Here is a 21,663-nt window from a genome sequence, read left to right as displayed (position 1 = left end):
AGTTGGCTGGTCAATATGCTGGGAATGTGATGGAGCATTATTGTGTTGTGAGAAATGACAAAGTGAACAATTTCAGAGGAAACTGGGAAGAACTTTATGAACTGATACAGAATGAACTGAGCAGAACTAGAGTAATTTACATAATGACAGCAATATTACAGAGAAAAACAACTTTGAAAGAATGTAGAATTCTGATTAACGCAATGATAAATCCAAGTTCTGAGGACTGGAGATGATTCATGCCACCCACCTCCTGTCAGAGAAGAGTTGAAATCTGGAATAAGACGTATTTTTAGACATGATCAATATGAGAATTTGCTTTGCTGAATTATGCAAGTTTATTATTCAGTGCAGGAGGTGGGGAGTGGGAGAAAGAGAGACAATAATGTTTTTTAAAGTTAAAAACTTTTCTCTAAGGCCAGGCTTTGGTCATTTTAGCAAGATAGCTGTGTTTTTCATAATTTGGACCACTTAGATCAGTCTTTAGAAAAGAAAATATCGGACAACATAGGCTGTCAATCTCTGACTTCCCCATAAGTTGAGCAGTAATGCCAACAGCAAATGCTGCTCTGAAGATAATGAATTTAAGTTGAAAGGACTGGTAGGTGATTCATACAGCATAAGCAAACAAACTTTAAACTCCCAGATCACAACACATAGTAATTTCTGCCACTGGTGATGAAGTCAGAAAAAGAGAAAGCAATTTGGAAGAGAAAAGAATTAGTTTCTGTAACTGGAGGTCATTTCTAGAGGGAGATGACATCTCCCACTGCTGTTTACTCACTATACTCTTACATCCAAAGGTCACGAAGGTTGTCTTAATCATTGATGTTACATTCCAGATGGAAGTTTACTATGGCTCTCGGAAATCTCTCTCTTGGGCTTTTTACAGTTCAAGTCAATATATTAATGTTTAGACTAAGGCCAAGTGACCAGAAAGGCATATATTTTTCTTTCAGTAGTCATTAGGACAGGGGACAGGAAAGACACAGTAAAAATACTAGTTCTTTGATGCTATCTCTTCTGTTGGACTTATTGTTAAGGCTATGTGACAGAATATTGAAATGCTTAGTGACACTTAACAGGACCATAGGATTATATATTTAAAACTGAAAGGGATCTTTAAAGCCACTGAATCCAACCTTCTTATCCAACAGATGAGGAAACAGAGGCAGAGAGGTTTTTAAGCTATTTTCTTGAGTTCACACAGGAAGTGTGTGAAACAGGATTTGCAATGAGGCCTTTTTGGTGCCAGGTCTAGTACTTTCTCTAGTATGCCTTGAAGACTGTCTAGGGTGTGTGATTTTCTATAGGAAATAGTTTTCTCCAAACTGAAAATATCAAAGGGTATAACAATTTTTGATCAGTTTTGTTCTTTGGTCAGTCAACAAGGAGAACTGAGCAAAGGTTCTTGGCTTTGAGAAATTGATGCTTCTTTTACCCTTCCTTCCACTGTTCTAAAGAGCCAATGTGACTTCTTTAGCACATGATGGTCTTGTAGCTACCCATCCTACTTCTCCTTACTTATTTTCCCAGTGATAAGTTGAGGCAGAAAAACTCAGTGATGCCATTGTTAACTGAGTGGTTATTCAGTCTCTGGCCCTAATGCAATTCTTTTTGGGACAAGGATTGACATGAGGTCTAATCTAACTCTGGGAAACTCTGGGTACCTAGAAAAGGAAAGAAGATATGTTGAAGAGTGTGCAAAATGGTAAGTGAGTCTACTACTCATAGTAGTTGTTAATTTTGTGTTATTGGGGGCAAGGAGAAGAGTGGAACGTTCATTTCCTGACATATCATCATGACCTATTGGTATCATTCTGGGAGAAAAATACTGAAAGCTAATTGGGGGAAATGAAATAACCCTGGAAAATGGGCAAAATTTCCTGTGCTAGCAGTATTTGTTCCTGAAGGTGCCCCCAGTTTGATGGTGCAGGGTGAGAGTGCTCAGTCAGTAAATAAAGATTTATTAGGCATCTGTCATATGCCAGACACTATGCCAAATGCCAGAGATATAGAAAGAGGCAAAGGAAAGTCCTTGCCCTCAAGAAGTTTATAATCTTATGGTCAGATACTTGCAGGTCAGTAACAGATTGAGCCATCACCTCTGTGATCCTGGCACTCTCTGGGGTACTGTGAAAGAAGGAGAACATTATGTTCAATTGCCAGACTCAAGAAGGATCTAGTGAGCGTGCACTTTACTTCAGTCTAGGCTCTCTGAGAGGCTTGGTGTTACATGAAAAGGGATTGGTGGATCGGCAATCAAAGAATCCAGTTATGCTATGAGCGCAAGATAGGTAATCCTGAATCTATCAACAAATATTTACATTAGATTGTGAGCTTCTTGAAAACAGGGGCTGTCTTTTGCTTTCTTTGCTTTCTCCAGTGCTTAGCACACTACCTGACAATATGAATTTAATAAATACTTATTAAATTAAATGTGATGGAACATTATTGTGCTATCTAACAAATATAACTGAAAAAAGATGTGGGTTGGTCAAAGCTAATAGATGCATGTTGTCCTGGTACCCATATAATGTCAAAATATCCCAGAGTAAGGGTTTTGAACCCTTTCTGTGTCATGAACCCTTCCTTGAAGCCTACAGACCCTTTTTTAGAATAATGTTTTTAAACGTACAAAATAAAATCTCTATGTTTATAAAGGAACCCACTTATATTAAAATACAGTTAGCAAAATGTTAAAAAAATGGGGGTCACATGCCCAACAATAAGAACTTCTCATCCATTGATACACTGAAACAAAGTATGCAAGGCATTCTGCTAAGGGCTGTCATGCTTCTCTTGATCAAGAGGAGAGATAGCATCTGTTTCCTTGTAGTCTTAGTCAAGTGGACCAGATAAGAAAATATTCTAGATTCAGAGACAGTAGAGATAATTTCTCCCCCTTAGTGACTGGGAGAAGGTTTCATGGAGGTGCATTGGAACTAATCTTAAAATCCTCCCCCCCACAAAAGCCTGAGCTAAGATGCTCAAGTACGAAAAGTACTAAAGTTTAATTATTTATTTATAATGATGAAGTTGAGCTCTAGAGGTTATTCTTCTAATTAAAAAAAATTCCTCCCTTCCACTATTTCTTCTCCCCCCCACTCCAGTTGAGTAGGATTTCAGTTGGCTCATAGGATCATGAATTAAAACTGAAAGATCATCAAGGGCATCAAGTCCAATCTCTTCATTTTATAAATTAAAAAATTAAGGGGCAGGGATATTAAATGACTTTAAGTCACATAGTTATTAAGTGACAGAGGCAGGAGTCAAGTCAAGGTCCTCTGCCACTAAATCCTTTAAGAAGAGGGTACTAAGTATTTCAAAAAGTATATTTTATTAAAAGAGAAGGATAGTTCTGAAGGATAAATTTTATCCATAAAATCATTCTAACAATCTCAACTAACATTTATGAAGCATCCATTGTGTACAGGGCACTATGTAAGGCATTGGAAATGATACAAAATTTAGATAAGAAATGGCCTCGGTCTGTATGGAACTTACAGCCCTTTAGGGGGATATGACACATGCAAATAATAATAATTTAAAGTAATGTTGTAAGTGGATTACAGGGGTGCAAAACATAGTTGCATGTAAGTTTCAAGGAAGAAATGGTCATTGCTCACTGAGGAGATCAGGCAAATCTTCATAGAGAAGGTGGCATTTAAGTGGACATTAAAAAAATTAACTAAGGATATTCTATGCTTGTGAGATAGTGTTAGCAAAGGCCCAGAGGTAGGAAATCATGGGGCAGGTGAAGGAGACAGGCACAAGTCTAATTTGGCTGGAACTAAGCCATTAAAATGAAAGCTGTCCATTTGGCAAATAGGAAGTAAAATGGATCTATTTGCCTGATGACAGAAAAGCAAAAAGGGCTATTTTTCCTTCCATTTTGTTATTACTGCTTATTGATCTTTCATTTTCTTTCACCATTGTATTGCTTCTGTAATTAGACTCAACTGCATCAAAGTCCCATCACCAGAACTTACATTGTCTCACAGCCTGAGCCAAGTACTCATAAGACAAAATGGGAAAGAGACCCAGAGGGAGTTTGTCTTTTATTTCTTCATCTTTTGAGATATGTTGAAAGTGTTTCATTGGACTCCATTGGTTTTCTTAGCACATATACCTGAATAATGAAACTGGCCCAACTAAGGTCCACAGGTAGAATTTTTGAAGTGAAGGAAGTTACATATATGTATACACACATACATGTGGTGGTGGTGGTGGTTGTCCCTCATTCTCGAAGACTACCAAAATGACATCACCATGATAAAGTGAAATTTCAGCATGTCCAGCTGTGGCTGATCAGACTAATACAAGCTCAGAATGCTCTACCACAGGTTGGGGACAGATAGTCCATGCGAACATTAGCACATCCAAATTTGCACATCCTATATTTACTTTGTGCTGTCTCAATTCTGTTTTGCACCCTTTCTGATGTGGGCATAACATGCTGAGCAATCCTGTGCCAGTGTCTCCCATGTGGTGCAGTCAAATCCAAAGTTCTTGAGAGAGACCTTGACAATGTCTTTGTATTGCTTCTTCTGACCACCATGTGATCACGTGCCCCATGTAAGTTCTGCATAAAATAGTCTTTGTGGCAAGCATACATTTGTATACATAACAATGTAGATATATATAATATGTACTTGAAAATATACATATCTTAAAAAGCATTATAATAACCATTATGTTTAGGAATCAAGCTATTAATAGAATATTTCTTTTCACAAAATTTAAAAGACAAATCTAAAAATACTACTCTAATATGGCAAAAAAAAAAGCATGGTGGAGTCTGAATTTGTAGTCATTTAGATAGGGATGCATTTAGAAAACCCTTAATTAATAGTATAAATATGATTTTTTTGTCTGAATGTAAAAAATACTCAAGGAAAATAATTCTCAAGATAATGAAAAATAATTAAGGATAAGTGTTGTGACAATGCTGTTATCTAGAGCAATGGGTTGAATTCAGTAAGGCAAAATTTGCTAGAGGTAATTGTCAATCTTAGTACTTGGATACTTGAGTCCCTAGGACTTGTTACCACTTATATTTATAGCCTTTGACAGCTCAGGGTCTCCTCCATACTAGTATAAGCATCAGAGGAAGACTTTAGTGGAAAAAATATTTGAGTACATTACAGAATCAGAATGACATATTTCAGCTTTTACTATGTAGAAAGTGATGTCTTTAATGACATGCCTATTTGCCTTTCCAATGTGGGCTCCACAAAAATAGATTTATAATGTTATAATCTCCTTTGAAGCTGAGTGGAGTTGGACTTTATCCTGCTAAACACACATGCATCCAATTCAATCCCAAAACTGAGTTTTTCAAAAGAAATGTCACTTTTAGGTCACTAATGCCAACTCAGCACAGCTGGACTTTGAATCAATTTCAATCAACTTGTGGTATTGCAATTGGTAAAACAATAAGGCAGTTCAGTGTTTCTGATTAGCTTTTTAAAACCCTCAGAATTTTTCTAGGATACCATCAGTGACATAGGAGACCTTTTCCTTTTGCTAGGGAGATCTCAGTTCTTAGAATAATAGAGGGCAGTGGAGTCTACTTGAGGGAAGCTTTCACTTGCCTCTCTGCTCAAGGCCAGGAAGAGATAAGCTGAGCCCAGAGCTTTATATGTAGTAGGGGCTCAATAAATATTTATTGAATGTAGCTGAATTTTGAATCCTCATAACACACAGCAAAGTGCTGGACCATAACAGGCACTCAATGAATCTTTACTGGATTACTCCTATTATTAATTAAAAGAACAACAATATTTCGTGTTTCTGGAAAGTGAACATTTTCCAGGTAAAGAAATCTCTTTTATATGCCTTATTGGATGCTCACAACAACTTTGATGGAGCAGTAGGAAATGGGTGGCAGAGACTGAGGGAGCAGGGCAGCAGAGTATTTAACTATCGGGAAAGATGAAAGGACTGGCCCAAGGTAGTAGCATTATTAGGGGGGTAGAACTAGGACTTTTTAATTGTGTCCTTTCTACACTTCCTTTCTTGAGTTAAATCGAGTATGTATGTCCTGCCTTAAGTATGGTATGTATCCAGTGTTACAATTTCTCCTGCCAGTCCTTCCCACATAGTTTGATTTCTTTCACTCCATTCTCATTCCTCCTAAATTATTCACATGGAATAATGAAATGATCTTTGAGATATATTTAATAGAATTTTAGGGATAGGGAATGGACCTGTAATTTTATTGGTGTAGGGAACTCCCAGGTAAAGAAGTATCCTTTACCAATGCAGGCCAGCACCTTCCCAGCAAGCAATGCTCTCAGAGAATTGCCTACAGCACTAAGTGTTAAGTGACTTGTCCCAGGCAAGTATGCCTGTGGTAGGGTCAGGATTTGAATTCATGTCTTCCTGGTTTCAAGGGCAGCTCTCTAATCACAACTTCAACAGGCTAAAATGATAACTTTAAATCTCAAACATCTAACAATATACTAGAAACAAAAAAGAAGCTTGACAATTGACTACACAAAAAGATACTTGTATGCAGTGAAGTCAGGTGACAAGATAACACCCATGGAGAATACTACCAAAGAGTCTTTAAGGCAGTGGTTCTCTAAGTAGCAGATAGCAGGCACTTAAAAAAGCATTAAGAGGGCTTGAGATTCAAAACTATTTTCATAATGATGCTGCCTTAATTTCTAATATTGTAAATATTAATGGATGTAACTCTCATAAACAAAAGGTTATGGGGCATGGGGTGGTCCTCGATAATTTTTAAGGTTGTCCTGAAACCAAATAGTTTGAGGATTGCTGCTTTAAGCTCTAACTTTCAACCCTTCCCCCATCCCAACTCTATTATTTCTTATCTTGAAGTAGAACAGAAAATGCAATAAAATGTCCATCACTATGTCACATCTATTGGATTTCACATTCAGAGCATTACTGTGATGCAGTTGTTTAGAAAACGCAGAGTTCAGATAAAGCCTTTCCAAGAAGTTTGCAAAATTATTTGATTTTTTTAATTCATGAAATACCAACCCAGGAAACAGAGAACTTAATGATTTTTAAAAAATCCTTATAAAACCTTAACTATTTTATGTCATAAACTTCTGAAGACTTCCAGAAATAATTCCAGAAATTCGATCTGTCTGCATCAAGAACCTCTTTGTTTACCTGGCCCTTTCGGTGACTCCCAGTCGCTGGTGAGCTTCGATGAATTCTGTAAGTTGTTTCTGTAATATCACATCTTTGCCCTCAATTTGGGTAATGAATTCATGCTGCAAAAGATCAGACACGGTTGGCCGCTTCTCATAATCTTTAGTCAAGCACCTGTGCTGACAGAGAAAAATATGTAATTATCAGATAAATTACACAGAGTTTTAAAACTATCATGCAGGCTCTTTAATTTTTTTTGTTAATTTCTTTGATTTGCTATGGAAATGAATTTTTCCCAAATTCTGGACCCAACAAACTAGCTCAGAAACATCAAGGAGTAGGATGATAAAATGGACTTTTGTGGAAATGAAGGAATCTGTGAGTCATTTTGTTGTAGGAATGCCATCTTTCGAATGAAATGCCAATGCCCTAATTCGCCTTCTGTGTGTCTCCAGTGAAAATTTTCTTTCACAAATCTGCTGCTAAAGATAAAATAAACCAACCATAAAGACAATTACCTTTTGATAGCTATTTAAAATTAAAATAAACTTTATAATTTCTTTTTCATGATGTTTTACTAGATTCTCACTGAATCTTCCAGTCCTTTTGCTAAGACTCACTATTATTTTGAAGAGATCAGAGAATGAGATGTTTGATCCCAGTGTACATTTTAATGTTCATGGTGAAATACAAAATTCTTTATCCTCCATATTCATTAGGCCAGAGGATCATAGGTCAGGAGCTAAAAGGGAATTCTGAGGCCATCTCATCTATGCCCCACATTCTTATAGATAATGCAGTGAAGGCTCAAGGGGATTTGAGTGACTTGTCTAAGGTCATACAGGTAATAGTAGATGTGAGATTTGAACTCAGGTCCTTTGACTCCAGAGAAAGTTCTTTTATACTAAGTGTTAGAAGTCTTTCTAGTACAAGGAATGATTATATTCATCTTCCAAACCCACTTGCCAGGTGACCAACAGCATCAATAGAATCATTTGTCTTATTACTAACAGCACAGAGGGCAGCAGGGTGGGAGAGTGGAGTCAGGAGGACCTGAGTTCAAATGTGGCCTCAGTCATCTACTAGCTGTATGACCCTGGGTAGATCACTTAACTCTATTTGCCTCAGTTTCCTTATCTGTAAAATGAGCTTGAGAAAGAAATGGCAAACCACTCCAATATATTTGCCAAGAAAACCTAAAATGAGGTCATAAAAAATTGGGCGTAACTAATCAACTAAACAACTACAGCACAGAGCTGTGAGATGGTGAACCAGTGTTAGAGTGTCCATGCCCATGGACCACAACAATGCTTTAGACCTTCTAAATAAGTGTGCTAATCCACTACATGATGCACTGCCCAAAGAATTCCTAACCAATAGGGAATTCAGAATGCAGTGGGTGACTGACTCTTTAAAAATAACAATTGAATCTATTTTATTTTTGTGGGAATAGGAAAGAATTTAGTTTAAAAAATCCCAAACTGAAAAAATGTAAGAATATCATACATTTCTGATATGTTATGATATGATAATGTAGTTCTGTATCCTTATGTGATTAAAAAAGAACCCCTAAATGTCTGACTTTTCTTTATAGTAAAAAAATCTATCACTTTGGTACCCATAGATTTAGGTTAGAAAGATGTTTCAGTCAATGTGCGAAAATGGGCTAGAAGCTATGGAATTTGTTTTTTGCACCTAAATTAATTAGTCAAGTCTACTAAGAGATCACTAAAATATGAAGGAAATATCCATTAAATTTTGCATTTTCTGTTCAGAAATATTTCTCATTATCTTGAGGTCTGTGCAATAATATTGGAGTCTTAATTCCTTCCAATAATTTAAAGGAAAATTTAGAAGTAGATTGCATATTTCATCTTTCTTTAAAAGTCCTAAAATTTTTAGATCTTAGATTGTTGTTTATACAATAGTAAACTAATGCTTTGGAAAGAATGAAATGACATGCTGTCGGTAGTTAGATGGCACAATTGAATGTTGGACTTAGAGTTGGGAAAACCTCAGCTCAAATCTGGCCTCTGACACTTACTAGCTGTGTGATCCTGGGCAAGTCATTTAACCTCTGCCTGTCCTAGTTTCCTTATTTGTAAAATGGGAATAGTAATAGCAATTACTTTGCAGGTTTTCATGAGGATCACATGAGATGATATCTGTAACATACAGAGGGCACTATATAAATGCTTATTGGATAACTAACATCAATACATGTAATTTCTACATTTGCTTCACATTATTTCCCACCTTTGATGTGAAGGGAGTTTTCCAGTTCAAATTCTCCTGGACTGGTCATCAAAAACCTGGCTATATTTCAGTTTCTTTAAGGTGAGAAGAGTTAGCAGAGGTTGAGGAACAGGAGCCTGGTGGCATGGAAAGAGTGCTGGATTTGGAGTCAAAATACCTGGGTTCAAATTTCAGCTCTGCTATTTACTCCCTGTGACTAGACACTCTTTTGTTCTATTTGTTAAGGGCTCCTCCAGCTCTAATCTCTATGAGAAGATAGGCTTGAAGGCAATATACTTGCTCTTCACTTTTGCATTTATTTTTTGTTTTTTTTTGTCAACTGCTCTATTGTGGGATAGGGTTGGTTAGGGGTGGGGGAGGGAAGAGATTTAAAGATACTTCCTAGCTTCATGTCAGTTATCTAGATACTTCCAAGTGTGTCAACATTATATAAACATCTTAATCAGTGACTAAGTTTTAACAATAAAAGACAAATGCATCTTACATTTATATAACACGTTATAGTCTAAAAAGCAATTTCAGACTGCCATTAGCCCAGTGATCCTGGTTCCTCCTACTTTGATATGCTGTCTATATTCTCAAATCAGGAGAGTGTCCTTGTTAGGGCTGTGGGCAACAACTTCTCCCTTTCTCCCCCCATACCAACTGCCCTACCTTCCTGATTACAGCAGCAGCAAAATGGCAATATTTTTCATATAAAGAGAACATGCTTTAATTTTTTAAAAACACTCTATTGTTTGTTACTCACTTGCTAATGAAGTCATTGAATTCTGCTGTCCACAGTTCTGGTTGTCTTAGAGTTGGAGGTGGACTTCTATAAAACAGAGAAGAAAAATTCAATTATATACATTGGATAACATATATGAAAAAAGGAGAATGAACAAGATACACTGAGTAGTGGACTTCTGAGGAATCACTGGAATCACCCATTCTAACAGTCAGCTCTAACCCAGTACTGCCATCATTTTTCAAACATGTCCACAAATAAAAAAGAAGACAACTATTAATCACTATTCATATATAATGACAGATTCCATGTTTTCTCACAAGCCTGAAATATTTGACTCATTTTTCTAGCTGTTAACTTTATTTTCAAAAGTGAATCTTCTTGTAATTACCTGATGGTATTAGGGAATGATGATAGGCAGCATGGAAGAGGAGACAACCCTGGCCATGGAGTCAGGAAATTGGTGCTAGAGATCTGTTTCTGATACATGTGAAATCTGTGACCTTGGACACATTAAAGCATATGCATCACAAATCACAGTGTCCCAGGTTGACTGTTAAATAAGAGTTGATTATCTATATCAATGGAGAGACTTTAATCCCTGAAACTTTTATCCTCAGATGATGAGGAAATAATATAAACAATAGGAGGATGACAGAATAAAGAGCCCTAACAAGAAATTCTCATCCCCAAAGTCTGTACCACAATATGTGTGCAGGGTTAGCAGCATGAAACATATCTTCAATTCAACTTTTTAAAGGCAAGTTATGTTGAGAGAGAGTGGGGGGGGGGGAGAAGAACTTGGATTTTAGGAAACAAGGTCTCATAAAAGAAAAGACTTCTGGGATACCACCCTTTGTGGCAGAGACAGCTATATCTGAATTTCATGAAACAGATGCTGGCGAGTCCACAGTTAGGGCAAATAACAGGCTTAGGAAGAACTCATCCAGGAAAGGGGAGAAGAAAACATACCAGGTGTAGTAGCTTATTATTTTAACTAATTATTCTTGTTACCTAGGTTATAAACTCAATTATTTCTACTTACTAAAGGAGCACAAAAATTGCCAAAAATCCTTAAATTTTAACATTCTAAGGCAAAGTTCTAATTTCTTCCATACTAGTTACAATTCTGGCAAATGGAAAATAAGGCTAAATATTAGGAAAATATTTTTGATCCAAAGATATGTAAAGTCTTCCAAGGACAGGAGTGGGAACTCTCATCCTAAAAGATCTTTATAAAGGAGTATAGGTCAAAGAAAGATACAAAGTATGGTGTGTAGAATGGGACAAAATAACACACATTTCTGTAGTTTTTAATCAGTCTGACAGAATTAATACCAGGAATAACTAAAAGTAAGTTAATGAACAACATTACTAACCACATCTGAGGCTCTCAATGCCCCTTAAAGGTACTTTTAATCAATTTCTTTCATTTGAAAAAAAAAGCAGGTCTTTTTTTCTTCTTGAAATGCTCATGAATACAAAGGGACCCCATGTGAAAACGAGACCATTCCACTTCTGCAATCAAGCAACACTGATCAACCACGATAGCCGAGTTTCCTGAAATACTTCTTTTTGTTAATTTCAATAGCACTTTGTTTTCATTAGTGAAATGAAAATGCTGTCTTTAGTTCCACATTACTTTCTAAATAGCTGATAATGAAATTAATGTACAGTTTGTACAGGCTAATTAAAGAAAGGTGCAGCTCCTCATCTATCATAGATCTCACTCCAAAGCTCCTTTTAGAAACCTTGAGGTTATTTGGAGATTGCTGAATTTGCACATTAAATGAAGAAATTCTTATCTCTAAGGTTCTATGCTTTTTGCCTTCAAAATGAATTATTCCATCTCTAAAAATTGATCCTTTTGTCCCAGTGTGGGAAGAACCAAAATTCTGCTTTATTTTTGGGCATTTCCAGTCTCATGGCTTTTTGAGATTTTTTCTTTTAAAAATCATGTTTAGAATTAGCACCCTCAGAGTCCCATTTCAGAGATATACTGGTGTTAGAAAATGCTGAGTGATGACTAAAATGATGTAATTTCCAGAATTATTACCCTCTCCAGGCATGGCTTGCAAGGGTGATTTAAACTATAATTAAAATGGCTTACTCCATGTAGTATGGTCCAATGAGTAAGGAATGTCACTGCAAGTTAGGAGAATTAGATCTTATCTTTGTCACTAGGAAGGAAATGAGGAAGTAGGGCAAGATGAATGATCAGTTTCTGGGGGTTAACTATGCCAAAAGCTTTCACTGGTAAAAAACATCTTGGCCTAGCTAGGTTCAGGTTTTGTTTTTGATGTTTAAGTTTATTCAGTTGCAAAACAGGGAAAATTTTTTATCAACAGGAAAAATTTGTGATATGTTTTGGAATCTTTGTGTAAGGGCTCTGTGATATTTACTGACCCAAATAACCTTTAACATTCCAAGAGTCTGTGATCCTGGGATCTAAAGTATTATAATGGGTAGCACCAGGATTAAGAAACTTCAGTGGTTCCTTACTGCCTCTAAGTAAAATAAGATTTTCTCTGTTTGACATGTTAAGGCCTTTGCAATCTAGCTCCAACTTGTCTATTCAGACTGACTTTTTATTTCTGCCCTATGCATAATGGGCCATCTATACTGCCCTACTATCTGTTCCTTATACATGACATTCCATGCTCTACTTCTGGTTCTTTGAGTAGACCAACTCTCAAGCCTGGAAGGGTTTTTCTTTTCACTTTCACTTTGTAGGATTCCTAATTTCCTTCAGACCACAGTCCAGGTACTACCTCCTAATTAAGGTCTTTCCTAGTTCCCCAGATGTGAGTGTACTCTATTTACTTGTAGATATTTCGCACATGCTAATATGTGCTTATGTTGTTTTCCTTTAGCAGAAGTTAGATTTTGTGAGGGCAAGGACTGTGTTTTTATGTCTTCAACTATCTATCATGGTGTCTAAAAAATGTTGAACTGAATTAAATTAACAGACATATGATGGCAAAAACCAACTCCAAATCTGACTGCTCAGGTCACCTACTAGTTTGATTCCATGGAAAATACACTTAAAATTTTCAAGTAACTTTTTAATGTAGAAATCAGGCACACGACTTGACTTTTTAGTGGTGAAGTTTCTCCATCCCACTCTACCATGTATGAAGCCTTTTACTCATGCAACAAGTTAAGTGAATGATACCCTTTCTCCAACAAGCAGAGGGATAAAAAGAGTTGTGTGGATGGGATGGTTGGTTTCCAAGGATGTAGTGCTTCTGAAGACAGAAAAAATATTCACTGACTTCTAAGATTCATTGCATTTTTATAAAATTCATTGTACTTCAAGCAGAAAAATGAAGCTACTCAGATAGAATCAAAATGACTCTCCAAAGCATTTTGCCTCAATATGTTGAAAAACAGCTTAAGTATTCCCATTCTTGACTATATTCAACTGTTTTGTGTAAAGTGTTGAAGGGAAAGATTTTGGCAAATGGATGCTTTACACAAAAGGTTTTGTCCCCTTACCTTGGTATTTTGAATAGTGCTCTCATAGGGTGCAGATCAGCAAAAGGTGGGTCTCCATCTCCCAGTTCAATAGCTGTAATACCCAATGACCACGCATCACATCTGGCATCATAGGTGCTATCCAGCTGCTGTTCACATGCAATGACCTGGCAGAGCAAATGGAAAGAGCCAAAGTCTCAGATTTTATTTAAGAATCCTATTTGAGTACTGAACACAAAAATAGTTCTACCTGACACTTCAACAAAATTATTATGGAAAGGTGACATGTGGGAAGGCAAGTCAAATCAGAGGTCCTAATTGTCAGACTATTTTATGCTGTATATGCAAAATAATTTATTCTGACCAGACTATATAAATCAATTAATTAAACTACACACATCCTCCACTCCAGCTGGGCTGAGCTCCTCTTTGGTTTTTAGTGATTTGCATTCTACCCAGGTCAAGTGCCATTTCTTTTATGAAAGCTTACTTACCTTTTCTATGTATTGTTTATCTAAGCACATGATGCATTTTCCCCTGACTTCCCTGATAGAATAGAATCTTTCGGAAGGCAGGGTTTATTTCATATTGTCTTTGTATCCTTAGTGCCTACCTGGTACCTTCCACATCATAGCCCCTTCAATAAACATTTAATTGCTAAATTGAAGGGAATCATTCTAGTGATTTTTCCCAATTTTGAACTCTTATGGGATTAATTATCTTTACTAGTCATTAGACAAGCATGAGGTAATGACAACCTAAACTAGGTTCTGGATAGTGGCCCTAGTAATTGAGAGAAACAGAAAGAAGAGATATGATGATAGAAGAATCACAAAAGATGAGATTTTAAAGAGACCTTGGAGATTCATCTATTTCATTTACAGAATTCTCCCCCCCTCAAATTTAAGAATTTTGCTGATGGTCAGATAGCCAATAACATAGCTGTCATCAAAATGTCATTGGGTATTGCTTCATAATTTATTATTAAGTGGGGAGGAATGGTCAGAGAGATTGGGCAGGTAAATCTGATCATCACCAGAAAGCACAATTTCCAGCACCTTACTTTTTGTTTTTTAATTTTGTAAATGGCAGCCAACAGAAAAGATGGAAATGTCCATTCTGGGAATGCTATTTATATCATGGTCAGATTATTTATGTAAAGGTCTATGATGTGACATTTATAATGAAGAAGCATTAAAATCTCTAGAACTCTATTTTCTTATGCTGTCCATTTTTACCTTTGAAGCTGAAAACTTTTAAATGTAAAATATTAGAGATAGTTGATGACACCAAAGTACTCATCAAGGGAGGGTTCTTTGGAAACATTAAGACAGAAAAACCAATCATTTCTAAGATCTTCTACTAAAAAATTCCATGAAGTCAAAGTCCTAGGATTTATCAATCAAACTAGTTGATAGACCCATTGACATTTGTGAATTCTGGGGATGTTAAATCTAAACCTGATTCGAAGAAGGCATCTCCTTGGAAAACAAACATTCATTAAACACCTACTACATGAAAATCACTGTGTTAAGGAATGTGGGGCAATAAAAAGGTGGCTCAGACATATTTCTTACCTTCAAGGAACTTACTATCTAGAGTGTGATGTATATGAATATCCTCATGTGAACATATGTGTAGATATGTTTACAAATGACCTAATACATATGATGGATATATTACATACTATCCTTCCTCTTCAGAATTTCAAGATAATTCAGAGAGTGCATCAAGACCACTAGCCTTTTCCACTCCGGATTCACAAAACTCTGTTATTATAATTAATAACATTCACTGGTGAGGTGAAGCAGTCTGATCAGTGCCATTTTCCAGAAAAGTTGGCTAGTAAGTTGTCCCATAAATCAAGGAAAATAGTAGTGCTTGCTGGACAAAGCACATTTTTCTATTTGTGATGATGGTATCTGAAGCTGGATTTGAACTCAGGTCTTCCTGACTCCAGGGCTATTGCTCTATCCATTGCACCACCTATGGTACATATATATGTATATATACACACATACATATACGTAAACATGTATATATGCATACATGTATATGTGTATATGTATATATGTATATGGCAACTATTGACTAACCAGATATTTAATTGACTGCAATTTCCCAAGCTTTCTGTATAAATATGAACTAATTCTATTATTAACTTTTCCCTGAGTGACAAGATGGAGCTTGTTACATATGAATGAATGTGCTACACATAATTAAGAGCACATATTATGCTGGTTCAAAAAATTTTCGCTGTGCTCTTCATCTGAAATTGCATAAAAGCCATTATTCTGCTAGATGTGAAGTCACTGTAGGCTAGATTAAGCTTATAAGTCATAGACTATGACTTTTTAGTAAGATGGATGCTCATTAATTGCATATTGTTGGATGCCCAGTTTAATTATTAGCCTTTTTGAATAATTTGGAAATGACTAAAAAGCACAAAGATGCTTTATGCAATTTGAAATAATTTCTAGGCTTAGCAAACAAAATAGTTTTCACAAAGGAACTCTGAACATGAGGTAGTGGTTGAGTTCCCTAGTAAAGTGATGGAGCTGCAATACATGCGCGCCACACAGGGCTAAATGGTGCGGAAGTACATTTATTTAGCTCAAACAAGACGGATGTGGCAGCAGCTTTGATGGCGACGATGATGATTACAATAACTACATTTGTATAAAGTTAAAATCTGCAAAGTGCGCAGAAATCAGTTGCTGAGAAATTAGCCATCTTTTAACTATTTTTCACATAAGAGCATTCTTTGTCTCGCAGACTTAGACTGCGGTAAAACCCTCTTAAGATGCTCTTTCTTTAGATTTTTTTGTAAAATATGCTCATGTGGGAGGGCTTCTTTTTAAGGCACAGGTGTGTGATTTTCTATTTCCCTCCTATTTTCTCTCTTGAGATGAACTAGGTGGCACGGTAGAGAGAACGCTAGGTTTGAGTCAGCAAGACCTCAGTTTGAATTCTGACACATACCCTGACTAGCAGTGCAACCTTGGGTCAATCACTGAAACGCTTTCAACCTCAACTTCCTCATTTGTAAAATAGGGATGTGATTGCACATGTCTCTCAGGGTTGCTATGAGGATCAAATGAAATACACGTAAAGCACTTTGCAAATCTCAAAGCACTGTGTAAATGCCAACAACAGTTATTACATATTTTAGATGGGCTAGTCCTTTGAAAAATATTTGAAGAGGATACTGATGCCTTAAGATAATATCTTAAGATGATTTCACACATATATCATACTGTTTTTTAATAATCGTTTTATACAAGTAATGCTCACTGGGTTCAAAGGCAAACCCTCTTCTATGTATTAACTTCTTAAATATCTTTCATTTTGTGGTTGCCTATTATTAATGAGTCTCTTGGAGCATTCCCTTCCCTTTGGTAAATGCTGACTAAATAGAAGTTTCTTAAAAAGGTCCCAGGATGACAGTTTTGAAAAATACATTGTCATCACTGATATATAGAAGTAGAAAAATTAAAGGCATTAGGAGCATTATAGTGACCATGGAAAAAAGATGATTTGACAGAAAACTGCTTTCCCTCAGCTATTTTAGCAGCTGATCTACAGCTTCCTGAAGGTAATGCTATATAGACAAGACATTAAAAGCTGAATCCAGCCCTGAGGTAGGATACTGAAATGATGGGAAATGTCACATACTCCAATGAATAGTAGATCTTATCTTAATAAACAAAGTTTAGCCAACCTCTGTAACATTTTTTATTCTAAAATAGTTTAAAACATCATAAATATGCCATCAAAAAACTAATGTGCCATGCATGAGAAATAAGGTTTTAGGAAAATGAAGGATATAGTCAACTTCTCTGTTTTAAAACTTTTTTGTGGATAATATAATATAATATAATATAAATATATACACATATATATTATATGGAAGATTTAACACCTTGAAACTGCACTAAGACTTTGGGAACACTCCGTTTATGCTAGGTGGTTTATTTATTCTCATCTGTGTCCTCTGCACATATATAAATCCCAACTCTAAAAAGATGCACAAAATATTATAATAAAATTTATTAAATATTTAAAATTAATTTAATTGCATATTTATTGTAAACAAATTAAGGAAATTTGAAAACCTTTGCAAATTGAGAAGGACTAGAGAAGGAAAAGAAAGAGTAGAGGAGATTAAACATCAAATCTGTATTTCTTGAAATTTTATCTGACCTCAGGAGCCATCCAAAATGGTGTTCCTACAGATGTGTTCCGACGATGCCGAGTACTTGTTAGCTGTGCTGACACACCTGAAAGGAATGAAGGAAAACTTATTTCTGGGTTTGATTACATATGCCGATCTGTTCTCCTACAAATCATTTTAAAGCTCTAGCTTTTTCAAGGGATCACTAGGCTTTAACTTGCTGTTCAAGAGGTCTTACAACAGACATCTGGTACATTCATGCTCCAAGTGTGGATATCTCATGCAGGGATTCTTTGGCACATTGGAAAGAGTATTTGTAGCAGTAAGCACCCTGGCACATTCAGGATGGCCTGCTAGCACAGGTTCTTAGGTTTGCTTTTCTAAAAGGAATGCAACTTTTGAGGGGTCAACAATCTTCTTTAATCACATATACCAACAGAGAAAATACACGCAGAGAAATAAAGACCGACAGAAAGGGCTTCCAACTGTCTGATCATAAGCAATAGATACACCACAGATCAACAGACAGATCCAACTGTCTGACCATTACATATATACATAGTTACCAGAGAAAGAAACACTTGGGTTTTCAAAGGGGGCTCCTTAACAGCTACCCAGAGACTCATCTGGCACAAGAACCTTCTTCCAAAGAGTAAACCTCCAAAGCAAAATCCTCACCTCAGAGTATATATTAATGGGTGGGGAAGATATTTAACAACATTGGATTTGTTCAGGGGCCCTGGGTTCAAATGCTGGCTCAGCCAAGCACTACCTATGTCACCTTGGACAAGTAACTCTACTTTCTGGGCCTTCCATTTCCTCAACTGCAAATTGAAGATATCTATTAGATGACCTCAAAATTCTTTCCCAGCTTGAAATCCAAGGGTATATATCCTAGCTATAATACTCACTGGCTAGGCAATGATGAGGCTAGCCACTGCAACTCACTGAGCTTCCAGTCCTTTATTTGTAAAGCAGTCACAGTGATATATTTATACTATTTCCTTACAGAGATATAAGGAGAAAAAATGCTTTGCAAATGTTAAATATAAGCTGTTTTATATACACACACATATTATCAGTGCTAATAGATACATAATACGTGCATCATTCTAGGCTCAGCTGGAGTTTTATCCATGTCATGAAAATTTCCTACATTGTTCCATTCATCTATCCATCATTTATTCATCCCTCATCCAATCCCTGCATCCATGTCTCCTCCTGAAACACTCCTCTGTACTAAATACTTCCTTTCTTCACCTTTCATATGTATATCTTGTTTTTCTAATATAATTTATATGTTTCTTTAGTATAATTTATACTAAATAGTAGAAATTTATACATTTCTTATACAGACCTAGGCATACCACAGAAAGTTAATAAATCTTTGTTCATTTGAACCAACAGCCAGAAATCAAAATGTCCCTTTATTTAGACTTCACCTATCACCCCAATGAATCAAAGAGTCAAAGATTTAGAGCTAGAAAGATCCTTGTAGTCCAATGAATTTATTTGCCTCTTTTTACAGGTAAGGAAACTGAGGCACAGAGATAGGAATAGACTTGCCTAGGATTATATAGCTAAGTTGAAAGCATAAATGGAGCTCTTTCTCTGCCTCTTTTAATAATCCAATGTGACCTAACTGTTTCTTTTTGCAGTCATATAGTTTCTTAGATAATATATTTTATTCTGCTTTTCATGTATGAGCCCACATTGTTTACATGTGACAATCACTTACATCCCTCATGAGTATTTCCATTACATTTGAACTTCTTATAATGTTTATGCTTCCAGGATCTTTGTGATCAATAATTCCTCACCAAATAACACTGCTAGGGGAAATAAAGGTGTTAAAAAGATGAACGTTTCTAGCAGCAAATACCTTGGGATCACTGGAAACATAGCTCAGTTTCTCAAATGCAATCCAGCCTAATGTACTATTTCTACTGAATTCTAGGTCTAGTTCCCTTTTCAACTGCAGCATCTATCCAAGATATGAGACTACTGATGAAATTATTCTCAGGTTGTTTGACTACATGTCATAAATCTGGAAAGTATGTATTTTTCATCTAGTTCTCTAGTTTGTTTTTCCAGGATGAACACTCAGACCAATCCCTTTTGCATTGCTATGGATTTGATGCAAGGGACTCTATAGTATTCTAAGATTCAATATAATGACTAACAGTAGTAATACTGTTTCATCTCTGAATAAGGATATCTAGTGCAACTTGTCATTATCAAGGCATCTTTTTTTACTTGAATTGCAAGGATGGTATCTTTTAATATTTTGTTGAACACCTTAGATGAGCAATATGTGTCTGTATTTTATTGATTTCTTGAGGTTGACATTCATCTGATCATTGAACAAAATCATTTCAGTGATTACATCTACCAGAGTCTTGCAAAGTTTTTGCATATTCATTTTAATGGGAGACTTGCTTGAAGACAACCGTCCAACGGTGCATTTCATCTTGGTTAGTCAAGGGCTTTTAAAAGACCAAGAACAACCAATTATGGAAAGGATCATTCTGTAAACCTCTTACTCTTCTGCCTGGTCATAAAGAGATGATATGCTTTGGATGCAAGATGAAAACAGCCTTTTCAACTTCTTTATTTGACTCTCCGGGGAAAACTTTTGAGCCATACTTCAGTTTGGCTCCAATTTCTGTATGTACATTGGGGTCATTTATTGTGAGGATATCAAGAAAGCTGTGAATCAATCCCTCTATCAATCTGTCAACTCACTGATTACTAAGTAGAATCTGTCAGTCAATAAGCATTTATTAAGCGCTGCCTGTATTCCAGGCATTTGGTAACTGGGGATGCAAAGAAAGACAAAATCCCTGTCATCAAGGAACTCACAATTTAATGAAGGAGATACCATGCAAACAGGTAGATACAAATAAGCAACAAAGAGAAGGCACTAGAATTCAGAGGGATTAGCAACAGCTTCCTGTAGAAGGTGGAATGTTAGCTGGGACTTGAAAGAAGCCAGGTAAGCCAGGAGGTAAAAAAAAGAGAAGGGAGAGTATTCCAGGTATAGGGGACAACCAGTGAAAATACCCAGATTTGGGAGATGGAGTATCTTGTGTAAGGAGCAACAAGGAGGTCACTGACCTGGATTGCAGAGTGTTTGTGCACACGTGTGTGTGTGTGTGTGTGTGTGTGTCCGTGTGTGTGTCTGTGTGTGTCTGTGTGTGTAGGAGGGGTTATAGAGTTGTGAAAAGCCCGAAAGTGAGGAGACAGGTTAAGAAGGGCTTTGAATGCCTTTTAAAAGTACTAAAACTTAGGTGAATCCTGTCCGAAGAATTGTCCAATTCAGGCTTGCCCCTTTTCTTACTCCTTTGTCACCATCACAGCAAAAGCTGAAGGAGGCCACCCAGGACTGTGGGCCATTTGGTGTTTCTGCCCATTTTTACTGAGGGCTGGTGGCCAAAACAATGAATCATCTTGTGATCTGATAAACCTCTCCATGATCAGCTATGCTGGTCCTTGGCCATCATACATATAGTTTATTGCCAGGTCTACATCTGAACTGTTTCCAGGTTGGCAGGACCAGACATAACTTGTGCTCCGCTGACAGAGTCTTTAAGAACCCAGGGTCACCTTCACACTATGATAAGACAGGAGGAAGGTTTTTGTGGAGGACTGAATTAAATATTTCTAAGCTATTTACATGTGAAATTTAAGATTTTATTAGATTCCAGGTATATCCCTTTGGTTCCAATTTTGGTACAGACAAATTATGGTGTCACATTTATGTGGTGTTTTTTTATAAAGTAGACTCAAAATAACAACACTACTTTTGCTCCTGGCAGAATTCCAGTGGCATTTCTGATTTTAGAGCTTAATTGCTTGGCAAATTGGGTTTCTATGAATTCTTACTGAGAATGGGAGG

General features: G+C 36.5%; 1 protein-coding gene across 1 annotated transcript in view; it reads right to left on the bottom strand.

Annotated features, from left to right (window-relative positions):
• Window positions 1–21,663, bottom strand: part of MYO3A (myosin IIIA) — a 247,917-nt gene that overhangs the window by 153,085 nt on the left and 73,169 nt on the right. Inside the window, exons 6-9 of the mRNA XM_072651758.1 lie at window positions 17,795–17,871; window positions 13,613–13,758; window positions 10,136–10,201; window positions 7,150–7,305 (exon numbers count right to left, since the gene is read on the bottom strand). Of these exons, the coding sequence (XP_072507859.1) occupies window positions 7,150–7,305; window positions 10,136–10,201; window positions 13,613–13,758; window positions 17,795–17,871 (445 nt within the window). The remainder of the gene's footprint in view (window positions 1–7,149; window positions 7,306–10,135; window positions 10,202–13,612; window positions 13,759–17,794; window positions 17,872–21,663) is intronic.

This window comes from Notamacropus eugenii, chromosome 3, assembly GCF_028372415.1.
Source record: "Notamacropus eugenii isolate mMacEug1 chromosome 3, mMacEug1.pri_v2, whole genome shotgun sequence".
NCBI classification, from domain to species: domain Eukaryota; kingdom Metazoa; phylum Chordata; class Mammalia; order Diprotodontia; family Macropodidae; genus Notamacropus; species Notamacropus eugenii.
Note: the sequence above shows the minus strand (reverse complement) of the source record. Positions and strands in the feature narration are given on the sequence as shown.